Source organism: Acanthaster planci, linkage group LG09 (assembly GCF_054643075.1).
Source record: "Acanthaster planci isolate LZ-2023a linkage group LG09, COTS_SCS, whole genome shotgun sequence".
Classification (NCBI taxonomy): domain Eukaryota; kingdom Metazoa; phylum Echinodermata; class Asteroidea; order Valvatida; family Acanthasteridae; genus Acanthaster; species Acanthaster planci.
Genome location: NC_141785.1, coordinates 19,287,037 through 19,308,322, shown reverse-complemented (window position 1 = coordinate 19,308,322; position 21,286 = coordinate 19,287,037). Strand labels below are relative to the sequence as shown.

The 21,286-nt window shown below is 39.5% G+C and overlaps 2 protein-coding genes across 2 annotated transcripts in view; one reads left to right on the top strand and one right to left on the bottom strand.

The window, feature by feature from the left end:
* Positions 1 to 162: 162 nt before the first annotated feature.
* Positions 163 to 20,561, top strand: hfm1 (helicase for meiosis 1). Its single transcript, XM_022230129.2, has 33 exons — positions 163 to 486; positions 1,038 to 1,201; positions 1,665 to 1,911; positions 2,315 to 2,481; positions 2,867 to 2,929; positions 3,225 to 3,292; positions 3,889 to 4,021; positions 4,350 to 4,501; positions 4,720 to 4,800; positions 5,185 to 5,361; positions 5,479 to 5,525; positions 5,792 to 5,945; positions 6,202 to 6,334; positions 6,889 to 6,990; positions 7,323 to 7,516; positions 7,956 to 8,002; positions 8,243 to 8,424; positions 8,853 to 8,936; positions 9,087 to 9,178; positions 9,567 to 9,721; positions 10,136 to 10,233; positions 10,481 to 10,695; positions 10,924 to 11,007; positions 11,235 to 11,392; positions 11,774 to 11,877; positions 12,372 to 12,569; positions 13,013 to 13,308; positions 14,124 to 14,370; positions 14,772 to 14,912; positions 15,350 to 15,746; positions 16,121 to 16,323; positions 16,675 to 17,743; positions 18,094 to 20,561. The coding sequence occupies exons 1-33, from the start codon at positions 449 to 451 to the stop codon at positions 18,158 to 18,160; spliced, it is 5,757 nt and encodes a 1,918-aa protein (XP_022085821.2). The 5' UTR covers positions 163 to 448; the 3' UTR covers positions 18,161 to 20,561.
* Positions 18,371 to 21,286, bottom strand: part of cdc45 (cell division cycle 45) — a 17,835-nt gene continuing 14,919 nt past the window's right edge. The window contains exons 16-18 of the mRNA XM_022230130.2: positions 21,104 to 21,225; positions 20,586 to 20,662; positions 18,371 to 20,115 (exon numbers count right to left, since the gene is read on the bottom strand). Coding sequence (XP_022085822.2) covers positions 20,048 to 20,115; positions 20,586 to 20,662; positions 21,104 to 21,225 — 267 coding nt within the window. The 3' untranslated portion in view covers positions 18,371 to 20,047. The remainder of the gene's footprint in view (positions 20,116 to 20,585; positions 20,663 to 21,103; positions 21,226 to 21,286) is intronic.

Sequence of the window (21,286 nt, the reverse complement as noted above, 5' to 3'; positions counted from 1 at the left end):
AACTATACGACTTGTGATTGGTCTATTTTTAGGGGGACTGGAGCGGCTGTATCACAGGTAACCAATCAATGAGGGTTTTACGTTAAACTTTTGCCCAATTACATGCTTTTATTAATAGGTGTTCCATAAAATATTGAGACGTATTAAAATAGTCACCCAAGAGTCGCCGCACGTTAATTTGCACATTAAGACATGCGCAATTTAGAACAGGATGGATTTTTCGTCTGAGTATTAATCACATTGCACCGGAAGCACAGATTTGTTATTTATTTTGTGCAGTTCGTCTGCCCACTGTGGTCAGACGTTAGCTGGCTTGACTAGTCTAGTCTTGTTCATTTCTTTGTACCCTACCAATTACGCGTGTTAACCTGGCCGCAGGGAATGAAGCGGGCTTTCTTGGCTTACTAACGACGGTGGACCTACCGCAGAGAAAACTAGAAAAGGAAAGATGTTTCACAGTACTACTCATGGCAAACAGGCAACAGTGTGAGTAGCCTAACGTTAGGCTAGCCGGAAAGTTTTGGCTTGCAAGGCTTGTAAAGATGCTCTTTCTTCTTCGTGAACCATCACTGATCATGACCATCGATCATACAGACACATTTACCTAGGCTAGGCTATTCTACGTCTAACGTGAAGGCCTACAGTCATTGGACTAAATAAGACTCCGAGCCAAGTTAGGCTAGGCCTAGTTAAAACTTCTTTGAACTTGACTGAAAAACTTGTTTGCCTAGGGTCTCTTGTTTTTTTCTCAAACGTTAGTCTGATAAAACGATCTGTTTTACAACGCCTGAACTAGTACTATTGAATACTGAAGGTCAAATGTAACATTTTTTTCCCATCTCCCTGAATTATCAAAACGTTAGGCCTACTTATGATAATTGAATATCCTGAACTGGCTATTTTCAATTAAACTGGACAGGGCCTTGAGACCTTCCACCTGTCCACTGTTTACTGTTCCTGTATTTCTGAGTGATTTAACATTGCAACCATGGCAACTGTGTGTCATATGCCAACTCCATTTTTAATTCTCTTATCAGACGACCATTCATCAAGCACAAGTCATGTGCTGTTCCTCTTCCTCCGTCATCAGAGGATGACATCTTCAGCTCACAGGCTTTTCAGGAGGATTGTGAACATGGTGGAGATGATAATGAAATAAGCATACCTGCATCACAGCTTATCAGAGAAAACAATTTCAAAGGTTGAAGCACTATTACAAATCCAAACATTTTACTTTTTAAACAGGTTTAGATCCACTGAGTTTAATGTGTAATAAATTTGGCCTAGTTACAGCTACAAGAAATTTGTTAACAAGACAAAACTTGAAGTTTTAACTGTCGTGTCTAATACAGGCACTTACATCCTCTTTAATGGCAGTTAGAGAGGTGAGACAGTTGATGGTAGTACTCTTGTTTGTTAATGGAAGTTTTCTTTAAATATCAACTGCAAATGCTGTGATCTCAGTTGATAAACTTGGTATCAGATTTGTGTCCATAAAGCTTTTAAAATCCTGTCATTGAGAATTTTTGAACAGAATGTCATTGCTGTAGGGGTATTTGGACCCTTTATTAGGTAAATTCACTTTTTAGCATAATTTTGTAATTGACAAGATTGACTGTATCCTAACCTTTCAGCATCACCTTGTTTTTCTCTTCAAAATAAAGTGCCAACGGCTTCTCGTGGGATTTTAAAAAGAAGTCATCACACAGTCAACAGGGACCCTCTAGAGGATAGCTTCTTTGGATCACAGAGTCAGAGTTTATTGGATAGAAACGGCCAGTATGAAAACCCTACAGTGTCAGATTTTGATGATGATAGCGATGAAGAGTTATTCAGCAGTCAGCAACCTGTTGCAAGCCAGCAGCTATTTTCTCTAAGTGATGATTGGATACCAAGTTCTCAGCCAGTGAGGTATATGCAATAAGATTGCTTGTACTTGATTTTGTCAGAGCATTAAACTTTTCAAAATTGAAATATAACCAAAAGTGCCAACAAATTCAGCATATATATGCAGAAATTTGGTTGCAATGATGCCATACATAGATACAAAGTGAATTAGAAGATAAACATCTATTCAATGGAAATTATTAATTAACTAATTATGAATCCAGTGCACATGAAAATGTAGCTGTATCCAAAAATAAAATGAACTAAATCAGACTTGAGGACCTATCCCCCAAGTAAGATTCATACCAGACAGACCTGTCATTGAAGAATTATCGATTAACTAAAGACTTGTACGGAAATTATAAGTAAAAAAGCTTATGAAGTGAATTTCATATGATAATTCTTTAAGCTGTACAATTCTTTTCAGACAGAGGCAGAAGTTTATACCGTCTTTCACTCCCAAGAGAGTGAGAATAGCTGATGATGCAGTTAGTCACAGAACGAGTAACTCCAGATTGGAAAACTTTGAAAATCACATCAGTCAAACACCAGCTTTGGTAACAGAAAGCCCATACAGTCCCCTGGATATTCCTGGTGAGTGATTTGTTCATAGAAGCTCATATTAGATCTCTCCAAGCTTAACAGTCCTAAGGTTCTTTTATTTCCTGTCTTTTTTTCCTCATGAATGTGTAGCTAAAGCCTCAACATTCTATTTGGTTCTTTACAGTTAGTTTTAAAGAAAAAATAAATTCTTATTGAAGAAACCTGTGTCAAATTATGTTTCTAGTGCGCTTTTACTTCTAAAAATCCTACAGAAAGCTGGGATATGCCAGACTAATACCCAGATGATGATCTGAATCGACTGAATTGCACATGTAGAGCAAATCAAATTAATTAGGATCTATATTAGTGACAGATTTGATTCCTATATATTCATGTTGGGTGTTCACAGCATTTGATTTTTAAAAATTATTATCAGGATTCACAACCCCTGGTGGAACAACATGTCCTGGCAGCACACTACGCCCTGTCAATGAGATTCGTATCCTTTCTGCGTATAGTGCAGTAACTACAATTTAAAAAAGGCTTACTAGATATTGCCGCCAAAAAAAGTCTCTCCTTTAATTGTAACAATATCTTTAAATTTGTCAACATCCATACGCTATTGCAGCAAAAAGTTTCTCAAGATAATGATAGCCAACCAAGCAATAGCCCAGCTTTCTGTTTCTTTTCCAACAAATTTATATAGCAATGTTAATTTTAAGTCACTGAGATTATCAAACAGATTGGTTCCTTCATTGACTGTCAGAGTGAATTCCTTAATAAGTTCACCGTAGCCAAGAAATACAGAAGTGTGTTTCCCTTTCCCTACTTTAATATTGTGCAGTCCAAGGTTTTGGATGATGTGAGTAGAAAAGTACTTTATTTTTTATTAAAAGGAAGAGAAATATCGAGCCCTTACAAATAATATAACATCTTAGTTTAATATTCAGAAATAGCATGTCCACATTTTCAAAATAGTCATTTAGGTAATCCCTTGAAACAAAGGTGTCAGAAAGGGAAGTGTCGTGCTGATTGCATAAGTCCCCTCCTCCAACTCACCCAAAAACTTGACTCTTGAGAATGCAATGAACCATTTTAGCAATTTCAACCCCCCCCCATTCAAGAAATTTAAATTAGGTTCTTCCAGAGTTCAGTTTTTGTCTTTGTTTTTATTTGTTAAATGTTCAGTACTCACATCAGTGTTAGAACTGTAATCAATCCTTGATGTGATTCTTACTAGAGTAGGAGCTGTTAAACAGTGAGACCTCTATTACTCAAGATATGCCATATTAAAATATTAAGATAAATGTAGCGTGTGCCTAGGAAAAATAGGCAGGCATTGTTTTTTTCTGTCTATCAAAAGGTCGGTGTGCCCATTCCTAAAAGTCTAGCAACCGTGATGAGTTCACATGATGAGTGTTCTCAATTTTGTTCCAATTTTTAAAACTTTCTTCTAAGGTGCTGTATACAGACAAGCACATGGTTGTGTGTGCTCCAACTGGGTCAGGCAAGACAGCTGTGTTTGAGTTAGCCATCGTACATTTGCTGATGGCAATGAAAAGCAGCGCAGTCAAAGCCAAGATTGTGTACAGTGAGTACATGCAACAAGCATTGAATTCTTGTCAGCTTGTCCGGATTAAATTCAACTCAAAGCGTGCCAGTTTGGAGGAAGATTGAGTCAAGCTTCCACTTAAGTTTGATGATAAGAGAAAAGATAGAAATATTAAAGGCCTGCAAATTCACATGAAGTTCCAACAATTGATCTTTTTTTGTAAAAAGACAAGTTTCCTTTCTGTAAACAGTATATATTTTTAGCGAATGTTGAGTTGGTGACCAACAAAGATAACAATGCGCGCAGTTTAACACCTACATCAGTTAAGGTGAACACTGTACATGCCGTGGTCTGTGTTTTATCATAGTGGCCCCGATCAAAGCCTTGTGCAGTCAACGATGTCAAGACTGGAAGGACAAATTTGAGCCTTTAGGACTGAAATGCCAGGAACTAACTGGCGACACTGAACTGGATGACTACTTTCAGCTACAAGAGATCAACATTGTCATGACAACTCCTGTAGGTTCAGAAATCCTCATCATATATTCACAAAACCATGCCTAAAGTGTCCTAGTCTTGTAAGTTAACCGTCAGCGATGAAAAAACTCAAAATACTGTTTTTGAAGAATTAAAATGACAAAGGACACACCAAACAATGTATAGTTGAAATTGTATTCAGTAGTCTCAGGTGCAATGGTGATACAGTTATTGTTTCGATGCATTCTTTCTTTCCTCAGGAGAAATGGGATAGCATGACCAGAAAATGGAGAGACAATCAATGTCTGGTTCAGTTAGTGAAATTGTTCCTCATCGATGAGGTATCTGCCAAAGATTTCTACTGTTAAAAGCATAAAAGTCACAGAAGTGATATTTAAATTGAATACCTTTCAAGTTTGTGTCCGTAAAATGTAGTGGACATAATCCTGCTGGACTTTTTTAAAATGGAGTTTAATTGGGATTGAGTCCTGGCACTGCTTCAAGAAGTTGTTTAAGGGGGCCAGTAGCAGAAAAATATTTGTGAACATGTCTAAACATTTTCTCTCCAACTCCCCAAAGTGTGTAAAATGTGGTCCTTAAACACAAATTTCCCGCTGCCTCAAATGTAGAGTTTATCGCAATTGCTTGATCACAAGTGAAAAGCACTACTGTTTGTCCATTGGTTCTTTATGGAGTATAAGACCGATGTTTTGCTTTTCCCTCAGGTGCATTCGCTGAATGAGGAAAACAGGGGTGCCACTGTGGAAGCAGTTATCAGCCGTATGAAGACAGTGCAGGCCGCTGCGGTCAGAGAGGCAACAAGCAAGGACAGGAAAGAGGAAGAGGACGCACCAGGGCTGAGATTCCTTGCCGTCTCAGCTACCATCCCAAATATGGAAGATGTAAGGCCAGAAAATCGAAACATTGAAACTATGGCAAACACAAAAAATGTCACTGAGAAATCAGTGTGACCTCTCTTCTATAACGAAAGTGTGTCAAATTATTATATTTTTTTGCAGGTGGCCGCTTGGCTGGAAACTGGCGGAAAGCATGCAGTTTATCACAGGTAAGGATTTGATCACGTGGGCGTCACATCTGTAAATTTCCTCATTCGGATAACTTTAGTTCACTTTCTATTTCTCATTATGATGCCGGTTGGCTATTTGAACTTACAATGTTCGTAAACTAATAATATGGCTTTTAGTGCGTACGTGAATACTATTTAACATAGGATTACAGGTTAGTTGTTTTAGTTTTGTGGATCAAAGTATACTTTATAAATTAGGTTATGAAAGGGAAAAATTCAACCCTGTATGGATTTTAATTTTGCAGAATAGATGAATGTCATCGGCCTGTCAAACTGAGAAAGGTGGTATTGTCCTACCCCTGCTCTGAGCGGCAATCTGAATTCCGCTTTGATCTGTCCCTCAACTACAGGCTCAGTGGTGTCATACACACTTACTCTGACCAAAAGCCTACTCTTGTGGTGAGCTCAATGAAAACAGTTGAAGGCATCTTGTCAAAAGATGCACTTATAAAATCATTTATAGCATTGAGTAAATAAGTTTTTCAGTGGTTTGTACTGTCTATGGATTACTTAGAGACAGTTTGAAACTTAAAGCACTTCAGAATATTCAGAAAAAAATACACATCATTTTGTTATTAAGATGTTAATGTGAGTTATAAAATCCATAACAATAATATGATTATTCTCAAACAATTGCATTTACCTTTGATGTAAGTTCTGTGCGACTCGTAAAAGTGTTCAGCAAGCAGCCGCCATACTAGTCAAAGAAGCCAGGTTCGTTATGAATACCAAGCACCGCCAACGATTACAGAAGACAACTAACCTGATCAGAGAAGCAAAACTCAGAGGTAAAAGTCGTCAATATGAATTCAGCAAGATGAACTCCACTGTATTTAGAGCGTACGAAGTATTGAGCTCGTCTTTTGATTGAGTGTAGCTTTCATTTGTTCAATTAAGGGTCGTTGTGAAATGAGGTTGGCATTTGAAGCAAGATATGGGACAAAGAGAACCCCCCCGCCTTTGTGTGGGTCATTGTTTGATCGGAATCTCAGGATTTCTTTACAGACTTCTAGGGGGGATGTGTTAGGTAACAATAGTCTAGAGTGTGTATAGGGATTGGACAGGTAAGGGGGGTACCCCTCCGTCCCATATCTTGCCTGGTATAGAGGTTGTGCACCGCGTTGGGTAGCATACTTCGAAAACATGTTCTCTAATGGTTCATATAAAGTATACACAAACCATCACAGCTTATTTTGGTGTTCAAATTTTGAATGAGTTGACTCCACTTCAGAGAAATTCAAGCTCCATTCACTCAAGAAGAAACTTTAAGACTTTGTAAAAAAATCAGAAACATCAAATATCGGGTTTATCAATCTATATATCCTCTTCAAAATTTTTGCAGAAACACTACTCCATGGTGTAGGATATCACCATGCTGGCCTGGATGCCCAAGATAGGAAATTTGTTGAAGAAATGTTCGTCCGTGGAGATCTCCCTGTACTCTGTGAGACATCAGGCATTTTTCAATCTTGAAATAAACCAGTTTATTCCAAATTTTGTTTAATATCTAGAAATGAATGAAATTTTTTTGCCAAACCGGGATCTAAAACCACTCATCCCCTGAAAGTGCTCTAAATTACATCACACGATAGACGGACTGAGTTTTTATGGAATTGCACTGTCAACAGAAATCATGTCATGCTGGGTTTTCCTGTTCCAAACTACTGTTTGTCTAGAAAACTCTGAGCTAGACAATGAGAAATGATTGTAGTCAACTATATATTGGAAGAATTATACACAAGACTAGGGGACTCTTATTTTGCCGTCTTGCTCCAGTTGCAACCAGCACCTTAGCCATGGGTGTCAACCTACCAGCCCACCTGGTGGTGGTGAAGTCCACCCAGCACTATGTGTCCGGCATGTACTGCGAGTACACCGAGACTCAGATTCTGCAGATGATCGGCAGGGCTGGGAGGCCACAGTTTGATATCTCAGCCACTGCCGTCATTATGACCAAGCATGAGAACAAGGTGGGTGAAACAAGAAAGAAGCAGTGTTGTCATCTTAGGAAAACTAATGTTAGGTTGAAAGCATTCTCAGTGGTATGGTAGTTAAGTAAGCAGGTTACAAAATGGTACTACTTGAAAATTAACCATGTAAAGGAAGCTAGAATAGGTGACTGTTGGCAATGTATTGATCAAAAGTAAAAGAAGTAACCATAGCCTTGTGTGTTTATAGTTCACAGCCTTGTAGACTAACTCTTCATAATGAGGGCATCCCAGTTGATTTCTTGATATGGTCATAAATTATTCTCTCTCATGAAGTGAAAGTTCCAGATGTCAAACAATTTTAACTCGTAGCCATAAATAAACTGATTCAAGTTGATTCGGCCCACGCAATACAAATATTCTTGTTCTTTTGATCTGATATGCTTCATTAAAGACCTTGTCTTGTCTTTGTTTTATCTAGAGGAAGTATGAAGCCCTGTTGAATGGATGTGATCATATTGAAAGCAGGTAAGGCTCAAACAGTACTTATCAGACATAAACCGTGTAATTCTGTCAACTTCAATATCAAGGATCTTGTCAGGAAAAGTTTAACAGACACTTGAACCTAGAATGCATTAGTAACAGTTTAAATTCAGGGTGGGGGGAATAATTAAATACAGAAAGTAGACATTGCCATTTGTTCCTTGCAACTGAAGGCTGACTTTCTCGCGATTGCATCGAACTAGTCATCTGGTATTTTCCCTACAGCCTTCATAACCACCTGATAGAACACCTGAATGCTGAGATAGTTTTACACACCATCAGTGACATCTCCATAGCACTAGAGTGGCTCAAGTCCACCTTCCTGTACATCCGCATCATGAAGAATCCCTTCCACTATGGCATCCCGGTGGGTCTAAGCACGGAGCAGATGGAGAAGAAACTACAAGGTGAGTGGTAGGCGGGTCCATGGCTTAGCTGACCTCTTTCTGACTTTTCCAACACCGAAGGAATTAACATCCCAGATACTGGAAACTTTTTCATTGCATGATACGAGGACTGTTTAAATAATGCTTACATAGGTAAAGAGTACATCATGAATTTTATTCTAACCATAAAGCCCTGTGTGGAAAATTCAATAGAAGCTGAAATCAAGTCAAGTAGGTTATTGGATGTTAAATCATGAGAACAAAGCATTACATAAAGTCATCTCGTTTAATTGGCAAGGATTACTCCCCCAGATAGTTGAGAAAATTACTTTCTTAACTCCAGTTAAATTCAGTTGCCAAATGGCCTAACAGTTGCAGCATCAGCTACTCTGAAAGCGTCTTGGATCTCATCAATTGTTGATGAATTGTTGATATTTATTTTTCTTTAGATATGTGCATCAGAAATCTGAATCTGTTGTCAAACTTTGGACTTGTCAAGATGGACCCAGAAACCATGGATCTCAAACCACTGGGTAAGTAATACATTTTAAGTGCCCTTCTCGAGCCTATGCAACAAACCATTCGTGAAATTAATTGGAGTGCCTGACAGCAACTCGGTCGGAACAAAACTAAGGATAAGCAAATTAAACTTTTAAATTAATCAGTTTTTGGACTACTTACAGAAACAGGCCGGCTGATGGCAAGATATTGCATTGCCTTTGACACCATGAAGCAGTTCAGTAAAATATCAGGAAGAGAGTCCATTGAAGATCTGGTAAGTTGGCCAAGGATTACAAGAGAAAACAGCCTTGGAGGACTACAGAACATATTTTGTCATTTAAAAAGTGAAAGTAAGGCCGAAAGAATCTGTTGTCTCTGGTCTAGCTGATTTCAAGCATATACATCAACCTTTTTCTGGCCAAATGCTTATTTTCAAGGATTTGGCAAAAGTGAAAAGTCCACTTCTAGAGGAAAGCTACCTGGATTGAATATTTGTTGAGCATTAATAAAAGAACCTGAATTTTCAATTTGTGTTTCTTGATTTAATTTCAGATAAACAAAAGAACACTTTAGATGTTGATTTGTGATTATTTCCAGTCCATGAGGATTACAACAAAATGGCCTGAAGACGTAATCCCCAATTTCTGTTTTTTTTTACCCAGATAACCATGTTGTGTAAATGCAAGGAGTTTTCAGATATTCAGCTGAGAGTCAACGAGAGAAAGATCCTGAATACACTCAACAGAGACAAGAACCGAGTGACCATCAGGTTCCCCATGAAGGGCAAAATTAAGTCTACAGACATGAAGGTTAACTGGTAGGTGAATGGCGACTTGTTTTTGCTTTGTAACTTTGAGCACTGCTGTGTATGGGAACCACTTCGTTCAAATGCATCAGATAGAGAGTTTTGAATCGTAAATAGTAAGATATAAGACGTTTGTTTCCTCATTCTGACGCCTTGATACATCTGCTTATTTCATTGGATATAATTGTTGGAATAATTTGTTTGCCTACTTCACCAGGAAAACCTCTTTGCAGGTTTCCTATTTCTTTCAGTTTAGCAGATGTTACAGGAGTTATCCTTTTGTTCAAACATCTATAATACATCTACTGCGTGGATGAAAGACATAAATAAGCTTGCTATTTTAATATGAGAAAGTTGCCTGAATGCTTGTCTGCCAAGCACTGGGCAATTTTTTTTCATTAGAATCTTCTCAATCTTTTTTTTTAGCTTGGTCCAAGCTACCCTGGGTTGCCTACCCATCCAGGACTTTGGTCTATCTCAAGACGGCACTCGAATCTTCAGAGCAGGACAGAGACTCACAAGATGTAAGTCTGAATAGTCCAAATCCGGTATAAGGAACCACGACCAAAGAAATCAACTTCCCCAAAAATCTCTGTATTTTTAAACTGAAAAAGTTAGTGTTTAAATGTATTAGGCAAATTTAAATGGAGGAAGTTAAACAACTTATTTTTGAACAAAAAAAATGAATAGCATTAGTAAAACTTGACACAAAAGATAATGATATTTCACTGAATCCTCTGATAAGTTATACTGCTTGTTTTTTCCCTCTAGGTCTTCTGGAGTATCTGACACAGAGAAATGACTTCCAAGTTCTCCTACACGCTGCAGTTATTTCCAAGTGCTTCAGAGCCAGACTGTGGGAGAACTCCAAGAGTGTGGCGCGTCAGATTGACAAGATCGGTCCTGCCTTAGGCACTGCTTTGGTCAATGCTGGCATTGTCAACTTCCAGAGACTGGAGAGCACGAATCCAAGGGAACTTGAACTGGTACGCCTAAAGTTAGAAACGAGAGAGACAAGCTTATTAAAATTAAAAGAATACCTGCATTACTTATATATGTTTTCGTCACCATTGTCTGTTAATTTTTTCTTTCAATGTAACTCAAGTTTGCCATCACAATAAGGCAGTATGGTTTCAAGAAGTTCAAAACTACTTGGAGTGCTTGTGAAATCCAATTATCAGAACTTACAGGAGGTTTCTGTATTTTGTTATTAGATCTTGAATAGGCATCCCCCCTTTGGCAACCAGATCCTTGATGCTGTCACTCATCTGCCTAAGTATGATGTCTCCCTTGAACAGGCAAGTAACCCAGGCTGACAATTTTGTACTGTTGGTAAGGTTCCGCTAGACCTGCATATAATCTTGTCACACTTTTCAGTCACACTAACTTAGAATACACAGGACGTTTCAGCCTCCGCAATTAAGATTACACACTCTGCACACTCCAGGTAGCTAGAGAAATCTATTGGTAAAGTCTTGATTTGAATCTCTTACCCTAAAATTGTGGGTTTTTTTTCTCCCTGCAGGCTCCAAGGTACAGCAGCCAGTCAGCTGAGATCACCGTCACCATCACTCTGATGAACCGGGCAAAGTTGGCCGAGAAACAGACGGCTAAGCGCAGCCATGGCTGCCTGCTGCTGATTGGTGATGCCGATAATTGCATTGTCTACAAACAGAGAATCACGTAAGATGGGTGTAGTTTTTAATGTTCAAACTAGAGGATGGAATGAGCGGTACAAGACTAGTGGAAGGGAGAAATGAAGGGTCTGCTTGCTCAATTCAACTGTGGTCGCTGGTTGCTGGTGCTTATACGCGCATCGTCTGCAGAGAATCGTGTACGATTGAGGTTGATTTTTGGTATCAAATTAGAAAAGTAAAAGAGGAAGTTGACACAAGGACGTGTATGTAAATGCGGATAAGATGGAATGGGGTTAAGGGTAAGATGGCCTAGAAATGTTAATGAAAATGTGTTAATGGTTATAGCAAAATTACCCCTGTAAAGATTGGGGTGGCAAAGGGGAACAAATGTGGATGGATTGATTGTAACTTAGTGATTGCATTCCAGAGATATTCAGCTTCTAAGAGGAGGGCCATGGTGCAAGAGGATTGATGTCAAGAGAGCGAACAAAGCCGAGGAACTCAGCATCAATCTCATCAGCCAAGATTATGGTATCACTTCTGAATAAAAAAGCTGCATACTCTTTTAAAGTTAGGACTGGTTCCTGCTTGGAATGAACGAGACCTTGAATGATAATTTTTGGTGCCATTCTTGGTATCAATGCTTCAAATTAGCAAAAGTATCAGAAATCTTGACCTTAATATGAACAGGCCTTCACAAACTTTGGGGGTGTAAAAATGATTGTTGTAAAGTCTGCCTTAAAAAATGATAAAGTCCCTGGTTAAATAAACGATTTTTTCTTTTCAGTTTTTCAACTCTCAGTTGAGTGGATACAGTTAAGGGCCATTGACCCTTCAGCTTATTCAACAAATCAAAATATTTTTCAAAGAGAGGGGAGGTTAAGCACACTGTAGAGATGTATTTTTCAAGTTTTCACAACTTTCACACAAACATTGAAATACCAATTAAAATACTCTTATCCCAATATCTAAGGCGACCTCTGAAACAATTTCTGAACATCATCTCTTGCTGGTTTCACCAACAGTTGGTCTTGATGTTCAGAACACATACACTCCATTCTACTCGGGACCCAAACACCTGAGGACTGTGACTACAGACAGTTCTTACAGCCAATCCGAGAGGGAACCGATGAAGAACACGAAGCAAGCACTGAAGAGACGTCAGCCCACGGCATTGACCTCAATACCAAACCTGGATCCTCAGTGGCCAGGAAATGATGCTGGTAAGCTGATGTTGCTACTTCTAGTGCCAGTGACTGCAGGCTTTCGAATATTTCATGGATTTTTCTCAATGCTTGAGGATGCACACATGTCTGTGCATATGTGAAATTTCATTGTCAGTGAACGGTTCATCCACGACATAAAATTGATATTAACACAATAGCAGAGTGTGTAAGCAGCCCCTAGCCTTCAAGGCTGTGTCCTATGAAATGAGCTTCAAAAGCTATGGCTGTGTTTCTTGTGAGCATACCTCACCCACGTATTGTGTTGTTGATGAAGACCTAGACTTGTAGCTTTGATGACCGTAGATTGAAATGTGGTCTAAATGAATGGAGGGATTGGAACCTGCTTGATTCATTGTTGTCCTTAGGCTACACATGGCTACCTTTAATTGATTTGCAGACTCCAATCATAAACCAAATAATATCACTCATTGTCCCAAAAGATCAAAGGAACGAGGAGGAGGACCTGTTTGAGTTTGGCTTCCGCAAACCTTGCAGTCATCGCTGCTCCAATAAAGACTCCTGTGCTCACGAGTGTTGTAAGTTTGGTGTTCCCACGATCCGACAGCTGCCTGCCTCTCAAGGACTTGAGAGGCAATTGGGTCAAGGCTCACCAACAGCAGCATTGCCATCAGCGACAAGCAAAGCACCGAAGCTGTCACGCTTGGAGCAGTACTTCAGTGAGCTCCGTACCAAGACAGATGGGCTACCACCAACACCATCAGTGAAACGGATCAAAGTGAGAAAATTCAGTCCTCAAATATTCACAGTTGTTATTGTACTGTTCAGAACTACGGCAAGTGCATTTTGAAGCATTTTATTTAAAGTTACAGACATAGCCATTGAAGTTGTCCCCTGTGTTTTTCATAAACTTCCAAAAATTTGGTCTTGAGATTTACCCAATAAAGAAATGCTTTTCACCTGTCCCCCAAATACTTCCATTAGGCCTCCCCCCCCAAAATACTTGGTCTCTGGTCAGACCAAAGTTTCAAAATTGATGCGGTGATGCAGGCTGGGTTTTTTAATAGATTTTTTAGGGGGGGTGGGTTGGCTTTTTAAGACTTGCAACGGACACAAAAATGAGTGGCATATTTAATCAAAGAGCAAAGGCTAGTAGTAGCACGTCTCACATCATGCCGCTGTTGTTGTTGATCAGCTGGCTGCAACTTTGTAACCTACCCATGGTGTACTGTTTGTGTTCGACATCAACATTAAGCAGTCGTAACGGATCTATCACCGGGTACAAGCTACCCACGAATTAGTCTGGTTCCTTGAACAAATTGCCCTTGTGGCTGGGAATCAGTCCACTCGCGAACATTCAGGTGGTGCGGAAATGGTGCGGAGGATGCTGTTTTGAGAAAAAAATGGGAAAAAAAATTGACGTGCACGTTCAAAATCGACGCACGCGCTGACCAGAGACTGACTATTTATTTTGTTGGCCGTAAGTCTTGAACCAAGCATTACAATACATGTACGCTATGTTGTGTGACAGTTATTACCTGACACCACCTTCAAACATGAAGGAATTGCATTCTCAATCAATCACTCACACAGGCAGCACCAGGCAACAGGTGTAGTGTGGACTTAGACAGGTTCGCCTTTACACCCAAATCCAAACCCTCCGTCCCCACTGCCTTGTCTTCGTCCACGTCGACTCCTAACCCGACCCCTCAACCCAACCCCGTCACACCTGCCACCCCATCTGCCAAGGGTTGGGAGATGCTGGACTTTTACCAGCAGTCAAGATGTCAGGAGATAAGCACAGATGAACAGGATCAGGAGGAACTGGAAGCATTGGGAGGTGATATATTGACCTTTTCATTTCTGGGTATTACACCTTATGGGTGCTTTCCTGGAGGCCCTACATGTATTTGCTACTTTGGGGTAATTGCATTTTAAAGAAGCTTACTGATGTAGATTTTCTCAATCATTTTTCATAACCGCTTGACGCCGGATGATGTGTAAACACACATAATTTTCCTTATTTGTTCCACGGAGGACCTGTACACTTGTTTAAGAATTTTTTTTTCATTTCCGTGGTTAACGTATTGATGTGTCATGCTCGGTTGGGTCAAAGTGCATTTACAAGGTTGAAGAATTTGCAGGTAAAAAACCCGCCTCCAGCAACTTTTTCGGGTCAGAAAATCTGACGTTAACTGGTTAAGAATGGTCTTATCAAAGTAATCTCGGTTACATGCTCAGATCAAATTCCGGATCAAACTACATTAACATGGCCTGACAACCTGCGGGCCAACACTGACGATGCCAACATGTCCTGGTCAGACTCAGACAAAGAGGAGATGGTGCTAGATAGATACATGCAGGATGATGACGGCATAAATGGTAGGTGGGATTGTTGAGATCTTTCACATGGGAGGGTGGAGCTATTGTGCACCCCCTTAGACTTCTGCACAATAAGAGCCTTAAGTTTGGGACACCTATTCTGTGGCATTGCTGTGCAATCATTTGAGATACAACACTGTAAATGAGTAACCATCTTCCCCCAGTCTAAACTATATGCTTTCGTTTTCTTTAGATAACTTATGTAAATTATTTGTTCCAGAAGTTCACATATATGACTGCGTAAACTTGTTTTGTTTGATTAAAAGACCAAGAGAGTTTTTAAGTTCACATAAGAGGAAAAAGTACAATTAAATAATTAAGAAAAGTCCGGAAATCCAGTTTGGTTATATCTTCTTCATAAGCAAGAGTAAAGAGTGTACATAAACCATGTATATTATCATCCTAGTAATCCATAAATGATGTATATTTCAATGCAGCTGATGAGCTGGCATCAGATGATAACTGCTGGTTATCAAATCCTTATGAAGCGGCCCCTGCAACCCAGATCCAACGGCAACCCCATAACAGTCCACAGCAGCAGCAACATGTGCACATCTACAGGCCAGCAGCTAGCCGGTACCGACAACACCATCACAACCCAGGAGAGAAGCAACTCTGGAGTTACGAAGAGTCAGCAACCAGCCACAAGCAGCAACAGCAGTTCCAGTCCCGGCCAGACAGTACAGCGGTCCACAGACGCAGGGGCCAAGTCTTTGCCTGGAAATCACCAACAATTAGCCAGCTCCAGACTGGGGAAGCACCTGTCGTGATTCCCTCTCCTCCAACTAGCTTCAATCCACCCTGGACTTCCAACAATGAAATGAATATGACTCGGTAAGAGACATCTGGAAGGTGATCTCTGGAAAGTTTTTCATTTCACCATGTCATGAAACTACCAAATTCAATATAAAGGCATAAGACCTTGTAAAGTAAATATTTCTCAAACTTCAACTGCATTCAGTTGTTCCTGGAATGTCTGGCTCAAGCAATTTCCATTGAATATGTGGTGCTTAACTCTGACGTTCCATTTGTTGACAGCTTGGCCTGATTTCTCAAATCCACACCTCGTGAACCCTGTCTAACAGCCACCTTTATATCACGTCGATGCCGTCTTCCCCATTTCAGAGACAGCCCCAAAAATACCATTCCCAGCATAATACTCTGTAATAGAAAGTTTCATCAGGCAATCACTTTCTTTCTGTCTCAAGGGGACTGTCATCAAATACCAGGTATAGTGCCAATGACTTTGTGTCAGCCAAGACAGCTCTAGCCTCTATGCTTCCCTCCGCTTCAGCACAGATACCATCAGCTCGTCAATCAAGGAACAATATCACCTCATTCACAATAGATGAGTTGGACAAGGCCTACAAGACACAACACATGTCATACATACCACAAGAACTGCCAACAGGTTGGTGATACGCTTACAGCTGTTTTCAACGAGAAAAAAGTCATTGCAAAAAGGATGGACTCCTTAAATCTTTGTTTTTCACATGTTAACCAAAGGCAGTCTGCTTTTGTTTTAGGGAATGTCTGTTTTAGGTTTTTGTATAAAAATATTTTCAAAAAAAGCAAAACAATAAATGTACAAAATGGCCTTTTTTATGTAAAGCAGTAATAAAACATCTTGCATTTAACTTTTTACCAAAACAATTCAAACTAAATAATGGTAAAAATCTTTGAGACCGAAAATCAAGTTTAAGATAACAGTGCTATAAGCAGGTAGCTTACTGAAAGGAAAGTAATTCTCCTTACCTTTCAGTGTCACATCAGGATGAGCCAACTGTGTCCACTGAGGACACGCCCATCATTGTCTTGTCTGATGAAGATACCACCATGGACATAAACAATAGTAGTCAGCCTTACATCATGAACTCCAGCTCAGATGAGGAGTTCCTGCAAAGCTGCCTGGAGGTGGAATCCCGAGAGGCTAGCAAGGCACGGCAGGACACCCTGCCACCAGCCGGATCGATAGTGACCTCATCCCAGTCCTCTACCTCAGAAACTTCAGATCACAAGAACCAGTGGCAGTCTCCAGTAGTGGCTGCTGCAAACAATTTCCAGGGAAAGAAATGTGGAGAAAACCAAGCAAGACCAGTTAGTGATACCCCGTTGAGTCCATCGAGCTCTCCAGAGATCCGCAAGCCTACTGCAAGCAGATCTAACCAGTCTGAGAACAGCTCATCAGGACCACCCACAGCTGAGAGCACCAAGAAGTCTCTGAATCATAACTTAAGGCACTCTTCCAATGCTTGTCTTTTCTCTCCAATAATAAGCCTTCCGCGAAGTTTTGTACCATTTGACAAATCTTCCATTACTTCCAGTTGCAGGAATCCTCCACACCAAGACCCTTCTCTCAGTCTGAGTTTGAAGCACTCAGAGCCCAACTCACCAGAGTGCTATAGTACAGCACAGAATTCCTGGCATCTCAAATCCCCCATCCTCACCTCCAGTCTTCAAGAATTCATTCAGAAGCCATCCCTTGGAGCAAGCCCATCCTCACCAACAAGCAGCAACACAACCAAATCATTGACCACCGAGCTGTCTCCTGCCTTCAACTCCAATCGTCCAGGATCTTCACAGCTCACCGAGGGGCCATCTCATCCATATCTTAACCCTCAAACTAGCGGCATAGCTTCTCCAAAATCTTCCAGCCAGGGGTCTCCAACCCACAAGGCATCCTCTTTTTCTCAGCAGACATCAAACCTCGCTCCACAGCCGTCTCTTGCAGTAAGTCTTTGCTCTCCACCAAGCTCAAGTGGTAAGAAACTCTGCAGTCCACTTCTGAGGAGACAGAAAACAAGGGATTTCTTCACCACAAATCCTGACAAGTGAGTGATTGACCATATTGCACATCGTTACCCAGTCAACATTAAAGTACCATTTTCATGGGAGTGGTCATGCATAAAGTAATGATCTAAAATTCTCTTCAGCCTGCCATAATGAATATGACATGAAGGTAGTAGCACCTGCTAATAGCAGTAAACCTCTCTCTCAGTAGTATGTTACATGTAGCCAAGGTGCAAATTTGAACAAATCATAGTGTAGAAATGGACGTAAGTCCTTGTCTGTGCCCAGCAAAACTGTAATAACAGAAAATTGATGTCAGTTAACAAGGCATTACTTACCAGTTACCATGTGACATTGTGATTCCCAACAAGGATTTGTCTGTCCATTCCAGGTCGCCACAGGGTGCCGATGATGCCGAAGCCATATACGACAAACTTTTTGAAGGAATATTCTCATGAAGTGAGCTGAGGTGACACAGTTTGAAACTACCAAAACTCCACCACTAAATTTTGTTGCGTTCTCATCATTTTCAAACTTGCTTTCTTGTTCAAAATGTAAAGAATTTGTCATCAGCACTGGTTTCGTAAAACATTTTCCAGCAAAAACACCTGGGGAAGCTTTTGCCCCAGAGCACACACAAAATGACAGCTTTCTACAAGACTCCAACCTACATATTTACACTTGCCATTCTTTATTTACATTTAAGTTAACAAATACCAGAAAACAAGAGACAAAGGATCCTGGGGGTTCATCATCCATGACGCAAAGCTACTTTGAATGCATGTGTTATTTACTGCCATGAGAGCCAACCCTCCAAATCCATGCTGCAGAAGGTGATGTGGCATGCAAAGTTGAGCGCATAATTAGTTGTTCGTTATGCTCCTCAAACTATTTTAAAGAGCAGTTTGTACTGAGACGGCTTGGGAAAAAGACTATCCAAGTTTCACCGGTTAAATATGTAAGTAATGAAAAGGTTTTTCTTCTGACTTCAGCCTGGTTTGGCAATGTCTGGTCGCACTTTCATGTGATACCTTCCGAGACCAATTTTTTTTTTTTTACTTGTTTGCCGACTCTACACATTGGCTTTAATCCCTACATTTGCCTGGATTATCAAGCATACACATAATAATTATAACACATGCAATGGGTCTTTCTCCAAGCAGAACCACGTAGTGCTCATGAAGGGGAGAGGGTGCATACCTTTACTGTTTCTTCTTGAGAATGTTACTTAAATGAAACTAATAACTAAACACCTGTTGATTCTTGCTGTCCACAAAGTGAGCATGAAATACAAGGGTTCATTTCCCCATAAACTTTTTTTGTTCCAAAAGGAATTCAAACTCAATTATTGAAGGAGTCAGTTTGAGATGGTTACTAAGTTTTAAAAATTTGAAATGTATATTGATTTATGGAAGAATAATATAAGTATACTGAAATATGATTTGAAATTAGACAGAATTATGCATTAGGTTTCCCTTGAGGTAATGTATTTATAAGTTATTGTTTAAATAGTTATTTCTTCGGTTGTGTCTTTGATATTTAGTGTTGTAAATTTCTGTATTTATGAAGAACTATTCAAACATATGTATATAGGTAGTTCCTTGAGGGCCTTGTAGAGATAATCTAACATTTGCATATAAATCTGTTTGTGTACAATACTTTATAATCAAAATAAACATGAGGTTCATCATTCTAGCCAGGGACTTAGCTGCCACAAATTGAACCTGAGATTTGATGATGGCAGCAAGTGAATAGACATTTCATTAAAGAAACTCTGCATGTGGTAACAATTTCCTGAAGTTAAACCAAATAAGACTTGAACGTTTTCAAGGTGAAAGAACTATATGAGTGAAACGATTGCGGTTACGCCGTGGATCAGTCTATTTCTTGGGTATGTGTGGTTCTGAGTAGAATCAGGGAATAACTCAACGTTTCGAACAGTGTACTCTGTCTCAGGAGACTGCAGGATTGATCCATGGTGTAACTGCAATCGTTTTACTCATAAGTTAAACCAAGTTGATGCACACCTTCAAAAGCCTGCATCAGATAATAAACATACACCTCAAAGAGATACGAGAATTGTAATATTTACACATTGTACAAATTTTATATTTATTGTTATACATATAAAGACTAGGTCCTCATAAAACATTTGACTTCATCTCAGCATATTTTTTTTCATGTATCCTTGAAGTGGACACATACAAAAATCTCTTAAGTAAAGCTACATATCCACTTATTACTGGAAAACTTCACATGGTGTTTCAACAAAGAGCTGTGTTGATTGATTGAATCATCACGGTCATTTTCCAAGAGTTCAAACTGCCTTGTTCAGTTTCTTCAAATCAGATTGTCAGGAGAGAGATCAGAGCATCAAAGAATTTACTGCGATCCTCGTTCTTCATTTCTATTACTGCACAAAAAATCACAAACAAGAAATGCAGAAATAAATTTGACACTTCCAATTACAGTACTCCACTTCAATTTTCTTGCATTTTATTTTACTATTTCGAATGTGTGCAAGATGTCCAAAACAGTACCAAAAACCAGCAGGGCTTGAAAATAAAAGAATTTGGTTTAGTAACTTCCCTCATCTCTACTGGTCTATTCTGACGGTGTTAGCACTTGCACATTTAGTCATTTAAGAAACAGGCTTTAAAAAAAATGTCAAATTTAAAAAATGGGTTCATCTCTAAGTTTGAAAACAAGACCAGCATTTAATTTTTTTATGAAGTATCTTTGCATAAACATTGTAAAAACTGAAATAGTTACTTTTAGCTTATTCTACAAAAAGTATTTATTACCTTATTATGACATACATGTTACAGTGTTACAGATGTTATTAAAAGACCGAAATGAGTAAGTTCATTTGATCTGACTTACCTGAGGAGTCAAAGTTGTCGTGAAGAATTCTTGAGCCAGTCTTCTCTCCAGCTTGCTCAAAGGCTCTTCCAAAGAAACTGTGTGAACAAGTTTCAGAAATATTGAAAGAACTGAAAGATAGTTTGCTTGAAACACAAGATCTGGTAATTTTTGTTGAGTGGTAACTGAAAAGGTGACAAAATCAGATGAAAATTGCTGAAAAATATCTCTGCTACAAATTGACAAAACCAGACTTTCATAACAGTTACATAGGCAATTAAAATTCCCCCCCCCCTAAAATTCAAGAATTAACTCTGTAATTATTCACTGATCACTATTTGGCTGCCTAATCACTGTTTTAAAAGTTGCTTTCACGGTAAAAATGCTTACAAAAGACATGGCTTCTTATGCCTGAAACATAATGGAATGCTGATCCTACAACAAAGACAAATGAACACTATGCAACACTTCCCCCCCTACAAAGGTCCCTTTGGGTATCATTCACTTCAAGAGTATTCAACATAAATGCGTTAACTTACTTCTTAGAGCTCTGTTCCAACTCTGGTAGGGGCGGTATCCCAACAACCAACAGGGTTCCTGTCTCCAGGTTCAAGGGTGCTGTCATGACCAGTGGTAAGGTCCTGGCTTTCCTGTTCTTGGACTACGAAAGGAAAACACTGAGATGAAACGTCTTGGTTGGCTATCGATAAACCTCTGTACAA